The sequence below is a fragment of the Serinus canaria genome, chromosome 8, assembly GCF_022539315.1.
Source record: "Serinus canaria isolate serCan28SL12 chromosome 8, serCan2020, whole genome shotgun sequence".
NCBI classification, from domain to species: domain Eukaryota; kingdom Metazoa; phylum Chordata; class Aves; order Passeriformes; family Fringillidae; genus Serinus; species Serinus canaria.
In genome coordinates, this window is record NC_066322.1 from 30,532,147 (window position 1) to 30,549,912 (window position 17,766).

General features: G+C 39.1%; 1 protein-coding gene across 1 annotated transcript; it reads left to right on the top strand.

Annotated features, from left to right (window-relative positions):
- The first annotated feature begins 1,230 nt into the window (after positions 1 to 1,230).
- On the top strand, positions 1,231 to 8,565 carry RGS13 (regulator of G protein signaling 13). Its single transcript, XM_050977779.1, is given in 5 exon segments — positions 1,231 to 1,265; positions 1,628 to 1,696; positions 4,244 to 4,305; positions 5,541 to 5,707; positions 8,368 to 8,565. Coding segments are annotated over 4 exon segments (492 nt in total). The 5' UTR covers positions 1,231 to 1,265; positions 1,628 to 1,631.
- Positions 8,566 to 17,766: the final 9,201 nt, after the last annotated feature.

The window sequence follows — 17,766 nt, forward strand, 5'->3', positions numbered from 1 at the left end:
GTCTTTTAGGAAATGAGTTGGACTTACAAAGAAGAGAGAACCACAAAGCCCTGAATGTGTATGCTTGGAAAATGTGTGTTCTCAACAAGTTTAAAGCCTCTAACTCAAATTAAAATGGCTCCTCAGAACAATAACATTTCCTTACACAAAAGTCGCTTCATGCAGCCGTCACCTGAAGAAAAAATTAATAATTGGCACTTCAAATTCAGATGGAAGTAGCTGAACTAGATTACTTAATATTGCTTCATCTAATATTTCTTGAGAATCTCTGTATAGCAAGAAGCCTACATTAATTTCTCCAGGTTTCAAAAAAGCCACAAAGACTGCATTTCATTTACATCTCGGTGGATAGAAAATGAATGATTGCAACATGAAAGCACTCAAAATAGAGGGCATTGGATATAGCCTAGAATATAGCCCAAAATAAGGTGACAAATAATAACCATAAATGAAATTTAATGCATAATTTCATCTTAAATATGGAATATTGTGTAGTTTTAGACAGTTACTTTTAGGCAGAGGGTGAGATGAGTAAATTCTAGTAGAACAATTCAAAAGTCACAGAGACCTATCAGAGAACATAGTTGAGAGAATTCTGAAGCAGGCAGCAGCCACTGGCAGCCCCACAGGGCTGCAGAGAATGTGAGCAGGAGTTGCAGTGTAGCAGTTGGGCAAAGTTATGACGTTTCAATACCCTGCAGGAAATGTACTAGGCAAGACCCTAATTTGATATAATATTGAATATAGACCTCAGGTAAACAAGGAAAACAGCACTCAAGGCAAAGGAAGCAAATCACAGCTTCAGAAAGCTGGGAGATAGAACCTTGTCCTGTGTTTTACTGTGCGCTTCATTTGGAAGGAAAAAATTGGTCACAGTTATAATAAGTGCCGGTCAATCCCGAATCTGAAAGAAACTCCAAGTTTAAATAAATAAGGCTATTTTGATTTCAGGCAGGCCTATACAAACTTACAGTCCAATGTAAATTCAGCATTTGCCATTGCTTGAAGCCAAAGAAGAAGCACTAAACATACCCCTTGTCACAACCGATTTTTTTATTTTGTCTTTTACAGACAAACATTTACAACTGCCTCATCCTAATAAACTACACCCTCCCTTATGGATATCATATCCATATAAAGGCAAGTTTTATATGCCTTTTATTGACTTTGAGATGCATGCTGGACAAATATCCATGTTAATCTCAGACACTTAGCAACTTATTCAGCATTGTCCAGTTTACATTGAGCTCTGATCTTTGATCCTGGTCACCCTGAGCTTTCAGGGGAAAAAAAGACTTCTAGTTTCATTCTGCTTTGGGTCAGGCTCAACCTTCAATCTCCTTTCATAACTGGAGAAGCAAAGAGGGAAAATTATTAACATTTCTATTCTTCCCTGAGAATCATCCATTGGACTGCCTGGTAATTTGCCTTTTTTAAGTTCTCATATTTTACAAAATATATTTTGGTCAAATGCTTCAGAAATGACTCATAGATAAAGATCAGATGTACAAAATAAGAATACTGTTAGAACTGATTGCACTGCCATATGTATAAATTATACGTTTTTATTTAAGAAAGCCACAGCTCAGCACAGCAGATTCAAAACTCACGTATTTTCTATGTTTAGGAGAATGAGTCCAAATACTTGCTGGCTTTGCAAGACATTCAGACCAGAAGAAACTGGGATCAGTTCTAAATAAGTAAGGATAAGAATCTTATGTTCTGCAGTCCACGCAGTTGAGTAGAGAAATAAACCCCCCAAAATTCACAGTGGAGGTTTTCATTGCAAGCTCAGGATTATGCAAAAGAGGGCAACACCTTCACAGCTGCCCCAGCCAAGCAGCTTCTGGCAGCTCCTTCCTCAACAGCGCACGGATGTATGCTGGCATGTCCCACCGGGACCTCCCTCCATGTTACACAGGCATAGCCCAAACTCACCCCTGGATTAAGTACAGATTTGGACCTAGGAAGAATTAGAAAGCCAAATATTTGGTCCATCTTTTAAAAGAATTCAGGCTGTTGGCAAAGGGTGAATATTCATGAAGAGCATAAGAGACATGGCCAAGTGGCTCCTGCAAGTCCTCAGGTGCCACCAGGCTCTGTGGGGGCCAAGCACTGCCAGGAATTTGGGGATATGTCCCATTGGGGTGATGGCGTGCTTCCATCCGAAATGCCTTCTGCTGGTATCAGATCAGACACAGAACTGATTTCTTGGGACACATCCCCCACGGCAATACTAAGGAGCACCTGACGACCCCTGAAACTGCCATTTCAGTGAAAGTCAGGAGTAGAAATCCAGACAGTGTTTCCAACTACTGGATGAGGATTTCTGAACCATGGTGGTGAGGGGAGCCACTCACAGTGGAGAGTGTAGGATAAGTATGAAATAGCTCCCACAGGACACTACAATTTCACTTTTTGAATCCCAGCTATAAAGCCTTAGTTATTTTTGGAAAGGTTGTTGGTTTTTTTTCAGTGTAATAGATGTGCTTCAGCAAATCCAATCATATTGCAAATCAGTGCAGCAAGACCTTTACTATCAGAACAACAGCTACTAAAAAGGCATTAATACAGATCATCATAACCTATTCCCTTACTGCCCTTCATATTTTCCTGATTGTTAAAGGAAAGTAAAAAGGTAAAAAGGTTTTCTTCTGTGTCAGCTTCCCCATCAGGCAGAGCTTTTTCTGCTTTACAGATTAATGCTAAAGACAAATAATCAGAAATGGAAATAAGACGGCTCTCCTGATGATGTTCAGTGAGACAGACAAGATTGTCACTCATTCTATACAAGTGCAGTTGCAGACAGGTGAAAAATTATCTGCATCAGGAACAGCAAATATGACTCAGAAGTAGTTTGTAAGGAGAAAAAAAAATCATTAAAAGAACTAGAGAGTCCCACTCCCCATAACCACAAGCTTTATGAGTTTTTACAGAGAGAAGGCTAATAGCTCACAAGAAGGAAAAAAAATCTTTTAGTGGAAAGTTACTAGAGAGTTGCTACCACTATTGAACAGTGGTGTCAGTATTTCTCTTGCTCTATATTTCTTCGACTATGTCAGACTGATCAAAAGCCTGAGAAAATAATCACCTAGTTATGTATTTTTTCAGAGAAAGAGGGAATTGTATCAAATTATAAATAAATTATAAATCATTACCAATTAAAAAAGCTACAGAGCAGGTAATGGCTGTTCTGCAGCAGAAATCTATAAAGCATCATGCAGCACTCATATCAAAGCCAATTTTGATTTAAATTTTAAAAAGCCCTGTAATACTAAACAGTTTTTTGACAAAATTGTAGCTGCCATGAAAAGCAAATACTCAATGAGAGGGGATCATGCTCCAAATTTGGCTGACACATAATGAAAAGCACCCACTGGAATACATCCCTTGTCCTTTCTTTTACTAACATAAGTATAAGCATCTCTTCCAAGTTACCAGCATTGGTGTCCTAAAACTTCAATGCTTGAAAATATATTGGTGTAAATGGAACTACATGCACTAAAATGGAGATACTGCCCTCAAACATATATTTTTCCTTAAATTGTTTAGTCTCTCACCTCACTACTTCCATGCTCTTTCTCAGAATCAGGCATGAGACTCCCACAAGTTTATAAACTTACTGTTTAAGAATGGCAAACATGAAAGTAAAATCTGATTCTAGCCACTTCCAAGGGCTGTGCAGATTAGTAAAAATGTGTCACACTGCATTGTAAACAACTGGTGAGAGGTGGAAGTCTCTTCCAGCTAAGATTGCATGAACCTTTCATTATTTACCTTATTCATGAAGCTTATATTCAGCTCTCAGATGATAAGTCAACTTTGATATTAAAGGCTTTGAAATATTACAATAAGATCTTGTCCCCCCAAAGACTTGGCTACTAAATACAAACATCAATATTACCTGAATTCTATGATGATTCCTGACTCCAAAGAAGTTGCTGTCTAGAAAGGCAGCACTTTTTTTCTGTTTCTCCCAAGCACAGTTTAAATAAGTGAATGCCGTTTCTGGAGGAATTACATGGAGCTCCTTGAAATGGAACTGCATTTTTTACAGCAAGAAAAACATTTGTCTCAGCATAGTAAGCTCAAAATCTGGAAGATGCAAGAAAGCCTTTTAAAATGTAAGATTCATAAACCTCATATTTAAATTAGGGGGGAGATTTTCAACAAGGTAATTAGGTTTTTTATACTTTGAGCCACAACTAACCCTGCAATAATGACCTCCTTTTTTCTACTAAAGGATACCTTTGGAGGAAGTGCTACAGTGGTCCCAGTCTTTTGAAAATATGGTAAAGAGCAAATGTAAGTAATTGTATGTTTGTGACCTAGATGGATTGCTGAGAATAGTTCCCACAAAGCAAAATCAGTAACTCATGCTGCATAATATATGCTGCCTTATACACAACTAATGAAAAACAACTTTGTGACATGCCTAGCACACATCACACTGGAAATAAACATAGCATGCTGCAAATGCTTTCCCAAACTTGCCATTTCTGCAATCATGTGTCATTTCTGTAAAAACACATAATGAGGGCATGGTTTGTCTGCCACATCCCCACTCAGAGTACTGAAGAGCACCTTCTATTAGCAGAAAAGCGACAAAGTTCACTTGGGAAATCCTGCATGCACCAAAGAGACCAGATAATGGCCTATCAATTCAGGGAAATGCCATGGAAGGCAGTTCCAATTATCAGGGATGGGAAGAACTGTAGACGCAGCAGGAATTCTGAACTTTCCCGCTCCATCCCCCTCTCCTTCATATAGGGCTCAGAGCTCTCCCAGATTTCTCATATGGGCACAAGTCCAGAACATCACTGCTGAATTACATTTTTAAAATAGTGATGAAAAAGTCACAGCAAAAGCCTCTAAAAATTACTCCTGAGGACTGGCATTATTTTCAAACTGCAGAAAAATTACAGAGCATGAAGATTAACAGCATTTGTAATTTAAAAGATTTTGCCATTAAAATCTTAACCTAGTATGTTACAGCACAGGAAAAAATTCCTCAACAGAAAACTGTTCAAAGAGACAAAATGACAGCAGGAGCAGCAGGCACACATGTGATCACCCCCTTGGACAGATGTGCTCAACATCTTCAGAAATTTGAAAGGCCAGAATTCTGCACCAGCAACAAAGTTTGCTTTAAATAAAAACACTTTAAGCTTCCAGCAGTAATCAGAATGATGCCCTTCTTAAAATGCCTCCTTCACTGCACTTAAAAACACGACTCAGTGAATTTTAATTAATTTAAAAGCTTTATGACACCCCAAATGGAAAGGTGGACTCACATAAAAAGCCAGATACTCTAAACCCAGTGCATTTGCAGCTCTTCAGGAAATGTGGGCAAAGCGTGCGCTTACCTTAGATTTACTGTGGGATTAGATTTGCTAGGGAACCCTGCATGTGCAGGAAAATGCAAGGTTGAACTGTAGGGCCGAGACACAACTTTAGAAGTGTCCCTATTACCTCCAAAGCACTCTAAAGGTAATGCATGTAGACAGGCAATATGAATTTGGGTTCTGAAATATTTACAGATTTGTCTATAATCTATAAGACCTACTTGAAGACAGAACACAGTGATGAAAACATAGAATTCTGGCTTGTCTGTGAAACTTATGAGAAGATAAAATCATAGAGGAAAAGGATTTCCATGGCCAAGAAGCTCTTTACAAGTTACATCCAACCCCAGGCTCCCAACGAAGTGACTACAAGATCACGAGGTCTTTATTTCATAGAAATGCCTGAAGTGTCACACAGCAGACCAACAACAAATGCCTATAGCTCCTCTTGCACCAAAGGGAGTGAAAAGTTCTATCCATCCTCCCCTCAAACTCTTTTCCACACTGTCCTAGGTTGACTATATGATGCTTTTATCCCCAATCGTCTCGTTCCGTTTATGCTGAATAGTAAGTTTTGCACCTTTAAGACTTGCTCCAAGGATTGAGGGGGGAGAGGAGGCGCGCAGTTTGTGCTCAGACACTGAACTCATTCCTACACATTCCTGCTCCTGTACTGCGTTGTCTGCAGATGGACAGATGGCGGGACAGGGCTCTCTGTTTTTTTGCTTTTAGTTAGTTTAGCTAGCTGAGGCAAAGAAGTTCCCTGGACTGTGGTTTTTTTCCTTCTTTCCCCTTCTTTGGACCTGTTCACACCTGCTCTGGACTGAACAACCATAAGAGCACCAGCAGCTCGCATCGGTGGCCACTGGGCCGGGCTTGGGCCATGGCATTTCCAGCGCCAGAGGGACTGATAAAGGACTGAGTGAGCTGAACTGGAATCTGGGGAGGGGACTTTCTGGGTTTGTCATCTCTTTTGGAGAAGCAAGGGGTTTTATTGTTTAATATTGTTTAGGTTTTCTTGTTTAATAAACAGTTTTTTTCCACTTTTCTCCACAGAGGTATTTTCTCCCGGACCGGGTGGGGGAGGGGAGGTAGAATCCGATTTCCTAGAGGAACCCTTTGGGAGTTCTCTCCCAAATTTGCCCTGAACCAGGACAAATACAGAATTTTAATATTTGAATCCACATCTCATCTACAGGCAAATCTTTCAACTACATCCACCAAGAACACAAGCAAAATGCACAACTCAGTTAAGAACCAAATTAATGGATCTGTTCTCTTCCCCTTTTTTTTTTTTCTTTTTAACATCAGATCCAGAGGCCATTGATACCACTTCACTATATTTTGGATTATTCCATTGTTACATATATCCATATCCATATCTCATTCTGGTCTTTGCAAGAGTAAATATAACTGAGCAAAGTGAACGCTCTACCCAGTGCTGTCCCCTTTGCAAAATGTGTGAAAAGAAAGATTTCAAGACACATTACTTTTTTTTTTCTTTCTTTCTTTTTTTTTTTTTTTAAGGAAAACAGCAAATTTGTATGTAAAGTATCTGGGTTTTTTCCCCTGACAAATGGCTATAGAAAAAAATAATTCCTGCTCAGCCAAACATGCTCTATGACCTTTAAACATTCCTGCTTATGACTCTCCTTGCAAAACTAAGCCAACATTGGCTTTTACTGCCACTGCCTCTGGCAGGCTGACATAACTAAAAATTCGTGCTACATTATTTTCTGGCTTATGTGTAACAATGAAATTATTATAGAGTCTCAAAATGCAGCCTCCCTGCTGGCACTGGAGGAGAAGCCAAAGCCAAATCAGCTGGATTTCCAAATGTTGGCTGAGAGGAACAGCTGCTTTAAGTGACTAAACCACTCCCTCTAATCCAAATCTTGAGCAAATTTCAAAGTTCCCTCTGTTGATTTTAAATACCAAGTGGCACAACAATGCATTCTTGTCCTTTTTTCTCAGTTTTTTTTTTTGTTAGTATGTGCAGCTATAGGAAACTCAGAAACACATTTTCACTTACAAAAGGAGAAATGTCCATATTGCCAACCACAAATTCATTAATCAAATGTAAGCGCTTAAATCAAGACAATTATAAATTAGCTGTGCAATTTTTTATAAAATAGTGTGTATTTGAATCTTTCTATTGGCTGTGTGGTTTCTAGCGCTTCAGGACAGTTTCCCATTTTCTTGATATTCGCTATTAACACAAGAACTACATACCACTCTAAAAACTACATGCTCATGAGGATATGAAACACATCTTATATTCAAATTACAGTAGTATTTAAAAAGGGGACACTCAAATGACTCCTCTGGAGGAGGAAGATCTCAACCCATGAAAGACATCAGCACCAACCAAATCTTTAGAGGTCTCCTCTCCACCCTAACAAACAAGGTCAAGCTGAACACCAGCTGAACCAATGGAACTCATCATAAGCTGATGGATTTTCAGAGGGTTCCTTTTATCTGGTGCTCATGCTGACTACTAAACCTTTCTGCTGTTACACACCTGCAGAGCTTCAGTTTATCTGCTACAAACAATGAATTACAGCAGGAAAACTCAAGGACCAAAAACTTTTCCTAAAAATGGTTGATATATAGGCTCAATTTTATCTCAGGCCATAACACTTTTTGTCTTTTTTTTTCCTCTCACTGGTACTGTGCACCTCCAGGCACTTGGACTCATCAGTTTTTTTCTGGAACCTAATTGTAGCTCTAGGAACAATTCTTAGCCGAGGAAAGCAGGGTTGGATACCAGCAATTTTCAGCTATTCCTTTCACTGCAGCCAATCCATCCAAACCACGTTGACAGGACAACTCCTGCCTGAAGTTTCCCTGTTCTCTTATTCTTCCTAGAAGTAGTGAGAAAACCAAACTCATCCTGCTAAACTCGCTCACATTTGTAGCAATATTCTGCATACAGGCCCAGCAGCACAGACTCCACTGCTGCTCTTGATCTCCACTAACCACAGTAGTCAGGACTGAACTGGCTGTCCTGCTTTTGTTTCAGATAAACATTGACAGTCCTGCAAGGAAAGCAAGTATGAGGAATGTTCAAGAGCCAACACAGTCCTAATTTGATGATGCACAAAGAATACTCTACAGGCACATGGAAAGAGATTCCTACCCAGGATTTCTTGAATCACAGTTCTACCAAAAGCTCAAACACAGTCTTCAAACTAATGGCAACAATTCAATGGGAAATTGAAAAGAATAATTGAAAATGTAAAAGGGTTTCTTCTGACACCCAAGTGTTTAAGATTTAAAGAAGACAGGAGAAATCAGGCAGCAGAGGAATACTATTATTAAAGTGTTTAACTGTTCTGTTGATGTTAGAATTCACAAGGCACTATCTTCCCCCTCCCCAAGGAAGTCTCCTTGTTTTGTTTTCCTTGCCCCACAATAAAACCCTAAAAACTGGGGTTTAGGGAAAACTAAGAATATTTTTTAAAAAGCATTTTGCTGTTGGGAAATAAATGTTTATTTGACTATGCATTACAGGAGAAAAAACCATCTGCATTGCTGCAGATGAAAGAGGCTGAGATGAAAACAGCTGCATTTGCTGCTGTTTTAGTCTTACAGTTTTACAAAGTAAAAAAGATAAATATAAAATACAGCTATTTGCCTAAACTATGGATTATAGTATTCATGTGTATTCATTGGTGTAGGGTCAAGTTTATGCTGATTATTATGTAAAACATGTGCTATGAAGGCACTTGATCTACAGTATACTAAAATAATACCAGCGTCTTCTGGGTTTTTCTTCAGAGATAAAATGCATTGGTATTTTGGCTTGTTTTTCTGGGTATGGACACACAAACACATCACTTTTCCTTCAGACTCCCTGAGAATTAGATTCAAGCAAGCCTGACCCTTGAACATCCTCCTGCAACACAGACATGTGTAAAATAATAGGAGTAGAGAATAGAGATAAGAATTGTTTTTATCTTCTTCTCTCTCTGCTTCTTTAGGAAAAAACCCTGAGAGAGAGAATTATGTCTCTCTGTTCAGAGAACATGAATGCCAGACAGGTTTACATTAATAGCCATTTTGATAATTTCAAGCCTCATTAAAATTGGACTCTAAGCAGCACTGTTATTGTGGTGCACAGCACAGGCTACTCCTGCAGAGAGACACAGTGATTTACTGATGACAGGTAAGTATGCTGATCAATAAATACCAAATGTACGATATGATGTCTGGTTTTGTGGGAAGTTATATTGGTAAATTGTAATTATATGTGGGCCCTAATGACAACATGGCAATGACAACATGTGATGGAAGTGGACATGTTTAACTTATCAGTTATCTAAGGCCTCAAAAATTCTTTTCATTCTTCATTTTTTATTGAATTCTCAAGCTAGGATTCATATATATGTCCATAGCAGAATTCAAAGCCAGTCTGAGCATAACCTCCACCAGAACAGAACGCTTTAAGAGAATTTAGTGTTGTAAGAAAAGGGAGTGCTACCATAACAGATAATCCTTTCCTTTTGCAGTGACCCCATATAAAAGGATTATCATATAAATATGAGATTATACAGCTCATAAAACCACTCAGCAAGAAAAGACTCCCCAGGAAATCCAGCTGGGGATAACATACCTTTTGCTGCTGTTAATTCCTAATGGGTATACAGAGTATTTGACTTCAGTTTGATTAGGCCTGCAAGATGCCACTGCAAAGAAAAAAATTATAGGATCTCATAAAAAAAGCAACTCCTTCAGGAAAGTAAATAGGTGACAAAAGCCAGACTGAGCTGAAGTAAAAAAAAACTCAACAAAATACACACAGTAAATAAACCAAGGATCACATTAAGAAAAATCTTCCCACTTCTGTTTGACTTAGAAATTGAGAAGACCTTCATGTTTGGGTCAAAGTGGAAGAGCCTTGTGGTGACCAAGAATAACAACTCTGCATACCCAAACATGTTCAGCATGCGCAGCCTTCCAAAGGGGTCAATCAAAGGGCTGCTCAGGTCCTAGGCTGATAGAGAGACCCTTCCTCCCTGCAGAAGGGAGATTATCCAGAAGGAAGAAAAAACCTACCCACAGAAAATACTGAGGGAAATCACAGAGGGATGCACAAACATGTTTTTATGGCACAAAATGTTTAGTAGGTATTTTACAGATCATGAATCTACCAACTCTTATTCTTGGTAGGCTTATTAATTTTATATTTCCTTGTAGAAATAAATAAAAAGTTGGGGTTTGGGGCTTGGTTTCCTCTCCCCCATGTTTATTCAACATTCCCCGGCTGGATAAAAAAGAGGGTCTTTTCCCTAAAATAGATTTGTTGTTAACTGCTAGAGATCTTTCTCTTGCTTGACTTTCCTTTCGGGTTACCAGATGCAGGGCAATAAGACAGTATTTAATCAGGTCATATGATTTATAAAACAGTAACTAATGGTAGCTGCAATAACAAATCACTGCTTTTGTAATATTCATTAACAGCACTTGAACGAGCTCAGGTATATTTTTCCACTGGCAGACAAACCTAAAAGGCATTTGTTCACATCATTCAAAGCTACTGTTAAAAAAGATAAACTACTTGAAAATAGCTAAATTGGTAGAATTCTCCGTCTTCCCTCATATATTTCAGATTGAAAAAAAAAATCACAGGGTGATTCTTCAAATAATAAATTTGGCAAAATTAAAATGCAGATTAATAAAACCACTACAGCAATTGTATTCAACCTTGGAAACTGTTGACCTATGGAGGCTCCCTTAAGAAAATCATAAAAAACAATCCATATTGGACAGATGGTCTAGGGCTTTTTTGTGTTTCATTTTCAAAAGACCTGACAATTAGACCTCTTTTCCTTTGTAAATATGAGCTATGTTGGCCTACTTTCTCAATAACAGGTGTGAAATTTATAATCTATCGTTATACTGTTATTTCATGAATTTTACATCAACTCTTTGTGTATAGATGATTAAGTGTAGAATTAAAAATGCAGATTGTAGATCAGGTCTTTAAAACAAAGTAAAAATCTGCTTATAATTACAGTCACCCAAAATAAAACTTCAGAAATAACATAGCCTATTTTTTTGGGTACAGATGGGTAGTAAATGACAACATAAAATGTCTCCCCATAAAATAACTTCAGAGAATAAGTTGTTGGGAGGATTTTCTCTCAAGTTCTCCGCATTATTTTTGTACTTCCATACTCACTCTAGATATCCCTTTTTTCAACTCCCAAGAAATGAATGTTAGGCAGTCTCTAAGTGCAGCAATGAGCCATTAAACAGAACTTGGTACAGTAGACAAGCAATCTAAACAAATTGTAAATAGTGATGTTTATCACCAATTACAGGCCAGATAAGGATGTTTGGGAACTTACATCTTCACAGGAAAGGGAAATGACTGCAGCATTTTCAAGTATTACCAAATGTACAGTACTGTTGCAATCACAGGGCCCTTCAGAAACCAACACTTGATCTATGTTCACTAAGCAGAGAGCAATGGAAGAAGTCCTCCAAAAAGAACATTTTGCTGCATGTGCTGATTAGCTGGAACCCATGGCTACAGAACATAGCTGGTTTTGGGCAAAGACTGCATCCTGACACAGGTTTACCTACAGTCTCCTATAATGCAGCCTCACAGAGGTGGTCATCTCAACAGAATTAACCATTTAATTTATGTCAGTAGTTTTAATAAGCTTTGTTATTAAAATCTTAATCTCAAAATTTAAAAAGGCTTTAGAAAATATAAACTTAAATTCAAATTTAAAATAGCAGACCCAAATTAGGGTCTGATTAGAATACACAAAAGATTCCAACTTTTTTTAATCAAAAAGGAAATAATAAATGGGTGAAACAAAGAAAGTTAAAAAGATGCAAGAGGTGCAAACTATGTATTTAGGTAGCAAATAATGCAGTCCAGCATTCTTTGAGATACTACACATCATACGTACACAGATTCTATGAACTGTGAATTCTCATTATACCCAAAACAAGAACTCAGCTACTTGCAGCCAAGTTGTGCAATGGGTTCTTCAGAAAGGAATGCAAATTATTAAGAGTACAATCATGTCATATTCTGGATCCCAGGCAGTGCCTTTCTGTTGAATTTTATGGGCCTGCATGTCCTTCTGAGAGCCATGACGTGAAATGGGATGTTGTGCTCTGCAGCTGGCTCAGCATTACGAGCACACACATTCTGCCTTGGCTGAGCTGCACTAACCCTTCATAGTGTGTGAACCCCTTGGGATGTGCGGGGCTTCTCCTGGGACCAGGACATCTGCCACAGGTCAGTGGACATCCCGTCCATGCCCTGCCAGTAAGTAGATGCCACAAGAGACAAGAGGTTCTAGAGATCTCTGTAGCACCAGAGGCCTGTGCTCACACAACTGAATCAAGCCTGCTTCTTAAATCTGTCAGCTGAAGGTTTCACATTTGCCAGCCTTTACCTACCACTGGCATCTTACAACAGCCTTTCAAGAAATGGTTCATCTATAAACTTCTTTTTCTCTCCAGAACTGCCATGACAATTATGTCAAGATTCCTGTTCCTCAGATTTCACTCAACTCAAAATATGACACAACTATGCAGGGACTAGGAGCCACTCCTCACTGTAAGGACATGCACCTCACAAAATTGGGAAGTGGGGTAGGTCCTCAGTGTGGAGATCACACAAACAGGGGGTTTCAGCCATGGCAAACCTCCAAAGAGGTACAACCATCCTTCCCAGCTACAGTTCTCCAATGCCATGTCCTTTCTCGATTTCTGCATTGGGTATACAGACCCAAGGATAAGGGGGAATCCTGAGGCTTTACATAAGGCCAGGAACAAGGCTGCAGCTCCTCTTCCACAACCCCACCCCCCGTAAGTTGTAGGATCCCACAGATGCATAGCCTGTACTTCTCAGTGTGAAACAACGCAGAAGCTAAACCCTAAAAGAGGGTACCAAAGGCTTGGTGTGAGCACTGCCTTCCTGCCCAGCTCTGCCATGGCAGGGAGAGCATGGTGCCAGGCCTAAGCTACAACACCAAACCCCAGCAGGAGACTGCATTTCTGATTACTGGCATTCCTGGCACTTGTGAAATGCAAACTGCCTCTGCATCTGCTAGCTCCTGAAGGAACATGGCGTTCAGCTCCTCACAGAATTAGTTTGCTACCCTTGAATTGTGTCCTGGCTTGCCTGTCTCTCTAGTCTCAGGCTGCTACATCAAAACTTGCCCAGAACATCCATCACAAGGGCTGTCACTACACACAGCACCAGCCATGGCAAATAGTTTTTCCTCCCACACTCCTCACGTGCAAGTGTTGATTCCAGTAATCACCTCAGAAACGAACAGGTGAGTAAACAAGAATGAGATTTCCACACACCACCCCGACCCCTGAAGAAATTGTTATGTACTCAACTATTTCATTGAGTTATTTCCTTCCTATGCTCTACTTTGCCTTTGAAAAGGAAAAGGGAACAGGGCTGTAACTTTACTTGCATAAACTTCAAGGAAAGAATTCCCAAAATTTGTAAAAGCAGTTTTCAGACATTTGCAATTCTTAAAGATTTATCATTCACAATACATGGCCCAGTCAGTTCTTAATGAGTCTTTCAGGACCATGGCAGAATATATTCATTCTCAACAGCAGTAACCATTCACATTTTCTATTAATTACTTTACCAGTGAATACCTGCTTAGTTTTTAATATAATAATTCAAAAAACTCCACATTTAATGAAAAAACTTCAAAAGGAGGAAATACCTAGCCTGTGAAACATTGCCCATGTTTTCTTTACTCATAATTGTGTATGTTGCTGAAATGATCTTTTTAATAATGAAAGAGGATTTTATAAGTAAGACATGTAATCTCATTTCAGTTCAAATGCCACTGCAGACATTACTTATTTATTCCTCATTACCTTCTTCACACTCTCATTGTTTTTCATTTTAGCTGTACCTTTGCAACAGTTTCTGCTGGCAGGCACCCTGCTCGTTTCCTAGAACATATTTTCTTTATATATTTATCTCAGTATCTCTGCAAATTCTTTCCCTTTCTATCTGTCTTCTGTATTTTTTACATCCTTTTTTAAAGCATATTTAACAGTCACCTATTTCAGGATTTTAAAGGCTTTGATGTTTGTTTTAAATAACTCTGGAACCACGTGGCATACGTTACAGACGAACATCTATCACAGCTCTTTTGTATGAGTTCATACTCTCTCAGGAGTAACCTGATGCTACTTTAAAGACCTCTCTCCATTCTATCCCTACAGATCCTTCCAACATCACCACATTTTTGTCATAATCAGGCTGGGTAACGTGTCCCAAAGCACCACTAAAACAGTGCGCAGCAAAACTCTCAGTTCCACAGCTTCTCCAACCAAATTACAGTGGGGCAACTCTGGTGAAACTTCTGCTGGTGCTACTTCAGTATGGCAATTACTTCCCTTCAGCACAATTTGTGCTAGAGCAGAATAAAATTGCTCAGAGGATGATAAACCTGTGTTGTCTTTGCAATTGCAGTACACTTAAATATCATTTCACTGACATTTAAACCAGGTATTTTACATTGCTAAGCGTAGAGTGGGAGAAATCTACCTCTAGTGTCAATTATGCTCTGTCTAGCTCTGCTTCTCTAATAAACTTGCAAAGTATGGCATTGCAAAATCTTCAGGGAGTTATTTTAGGCGATCAAGCAGTGAAGATGAATTCTAGCAAGGACTTTATCTGTTTCAATAGGCAAATGTTTAACAGATTATACTAATAATTTTGCCTTTAGCAGCTTAGCCTGGAATTACTGTTTATTGTGCAGTGGTGCATGAAGCTCATTGTCTAAATGATCCAGATAGTAGTTCTTTCACAGATCTTGAAAGTTTTCTTCCAATTTTCACACCTGCACTGGGTCTGCCAGCCATTTTGGCTAAAAAATGAGCTTTTCTACCCAGCATCCAGTGGTTTGCAAGCAAAGCCAGCCAGCTGGAGTACACCCACACTTGTAGTAAGGTATTCATCTACTCCACCTGCACTTCACATAAGCAGAAGAAAGATCATTTCCAGCGCCAAGAGCTATCTGACCCCACTAGCACAAGTTTACAACCATTGGGGAGCAGCTGCTTTGATTAAAGCACTCACAATTCTGAGGCTGTCACACTTTAGCAGTGATGTAACTTAAAAGGATTTCTGGTCAGAGTGGACTTGACTGTCATGTATTTACATAATGTTAATGCTGGTAAAAGCATTAACATGGAAAGCCCCAGGGCATTAGTACATGCTGCTTTAAAAACAAACAAACCAACCAACAAAAACCTACATGTAGAAGAGTCAGAAGAGGTAAGCAATGAGACACAGGAGCATTTCAGGTTTACTAGGGGAACACTGCCCCAAATAAACAGCAGAAAAGTCAGGGTGAGGGCCAGCTCACCCCTACCTGACCATCCCCCCTCCACCTTCCTTTTTGGCCAGGGCTACACCTTTAGACAGCACACTCCAAGCCACAACAAACACTTGAGTCCCTCCAGATATCCAGGAGCTGCAGGACACCTGGATCAGTTGCCATCAGCACTCACAAGGCGGTGGAAACGGAAAAGTCACCACAGCAGTTTGGGGCTCTTTACCTGCTACCACCAACCAGACAAACACGGCACCCACGAGAAAGGGCAATGGAGTCTTGCACTTAGTGAATCCATCAGGAAAGCTTGAGGGGTTACTCCCATGACATTAATGGTAATTGTTAATGTTCAAACAAACAAGGTTAACAATTAGGACACATGAATAAAGCTCTTTATTAAGACAGATTCTTCTAAGATTTCCATCTGAAGACAGAATATGCACATTACCACATCAAATCATCTTAATTATAGTTTCTATTTCAGTAAGAGTACATAACTCTGTATTTTTATACTAAAAAAATATTTTTAATGTGTACAGTTTAAAAACCCATAAAACAGTTAAATCATTTAATCATACAGAGGCATTTAGAGATGCAAACTGCACGAAACATCTAAACATAAAGCAGCAATTTAAAGGTTCCAACAGACTTTCCTCATTCCATTTTATTTGACCATTTTTTCATTTAAAAACACAATTGACATATGTTCAACAGGCTTCAGAAGGCAGAATGTTTTAATTAGAACACCACTCCTGCAAGACCAGAAATAAGAGCTAAGAAAGCAAAGAAACAAAACTATAAAAAGATCTGGCATCCCATTTAGCCTAACACAAAACTTTGTCAAACAATTTAAAAACTACCACATATGGAAGATAGAAGAAGTTTGCTTCCCCCCCTAGGTTGTGCACAGTCCATTCCACACATTGCACCAGTAATATCCAAGAATGATCACCTTTAGTCCAGATGTACAATAATATCACTGAAGCAATGAAAACATTATTTATGACCAATGCTGTAAAGGGGGCAATTTTAATCCAATGGAAAATACCATTATAGAAACTCAGCATTCCTTTGGTTTTAAATGAAGTAAAATTGCTTTTGGTCTGTTTTCCACTGTTGCTATTTTTAGTCTGTTTGAAGCACCATTCTTCTTTCTTTTCCTTCGCCAAACGGCTCTGTTGATAGATGTACAAAGCAGACCTGCCTGCACAGGCAGAGCAGACTTGTCTTCAGTGATTTTATATATTGTAGCAATTTTATGATTCATACATCTATATTTTATTCTTGTATCAGTCCTGCACTGGTACTGATCCATACTGATCAGGAAGGGCATGGACAAGAAGTTGTGCCTGGACATGGAATGGTGGAGCAAAAGAATACAGAGATACAGAAGCAAGATTTCAAAGACAGCTTCACAAAGAGAACAGCACTTAGGGAAAAGATCAGGAAACAGGCAAGTTATTCCCTTTCACACTTCTCCTTTCCAGCCCCTGCAAAGCTGCATTGATTGCAACATGCAAAAATGATCAGTTACATCTCTCAGTTGCTTTAACATTAAGTCCAGTTGAAAGCCATTGTAGTCATTGCTGTTCAGCCCAAACTGCCCAGAGAGAAGGGAAAGCCAACAGCTGGACCCAGCTCACGACTTCTGTCACAGAGCTGTGGGTCTTGTGCTTCCCTCCCTCCCTTTCTAATCCATGCTTTTAAAAGTAACAGTACTGGCAAAAATCTGTTTGAACATCCTCAAAGGCACTTGGAAGGCCTCACTAGCTCCCAGAAAGAAATTACGCAGCACTGCTTAAAGCAGGGCTACAGCTGCCACAGCAGTTCCCAGGGAACATGTGGCTAATTTCACACACACACAAAAACCCCAACTGGACTCCAAAATGAGTAACTTCACCAAGAGCATTGACAAAAATCACAGCCTTTTTGGTATATAAAAAGATGCCGTTATCTTAAACAGTTATTTGTTAAACCAATTCTGTACTTATTTCAACTCAATTTTCTTGTTTCTCTTCTCATTCCATGTTGAAAATAACATTTAAAGATATGCAACATTCCTTATTTAATTACAA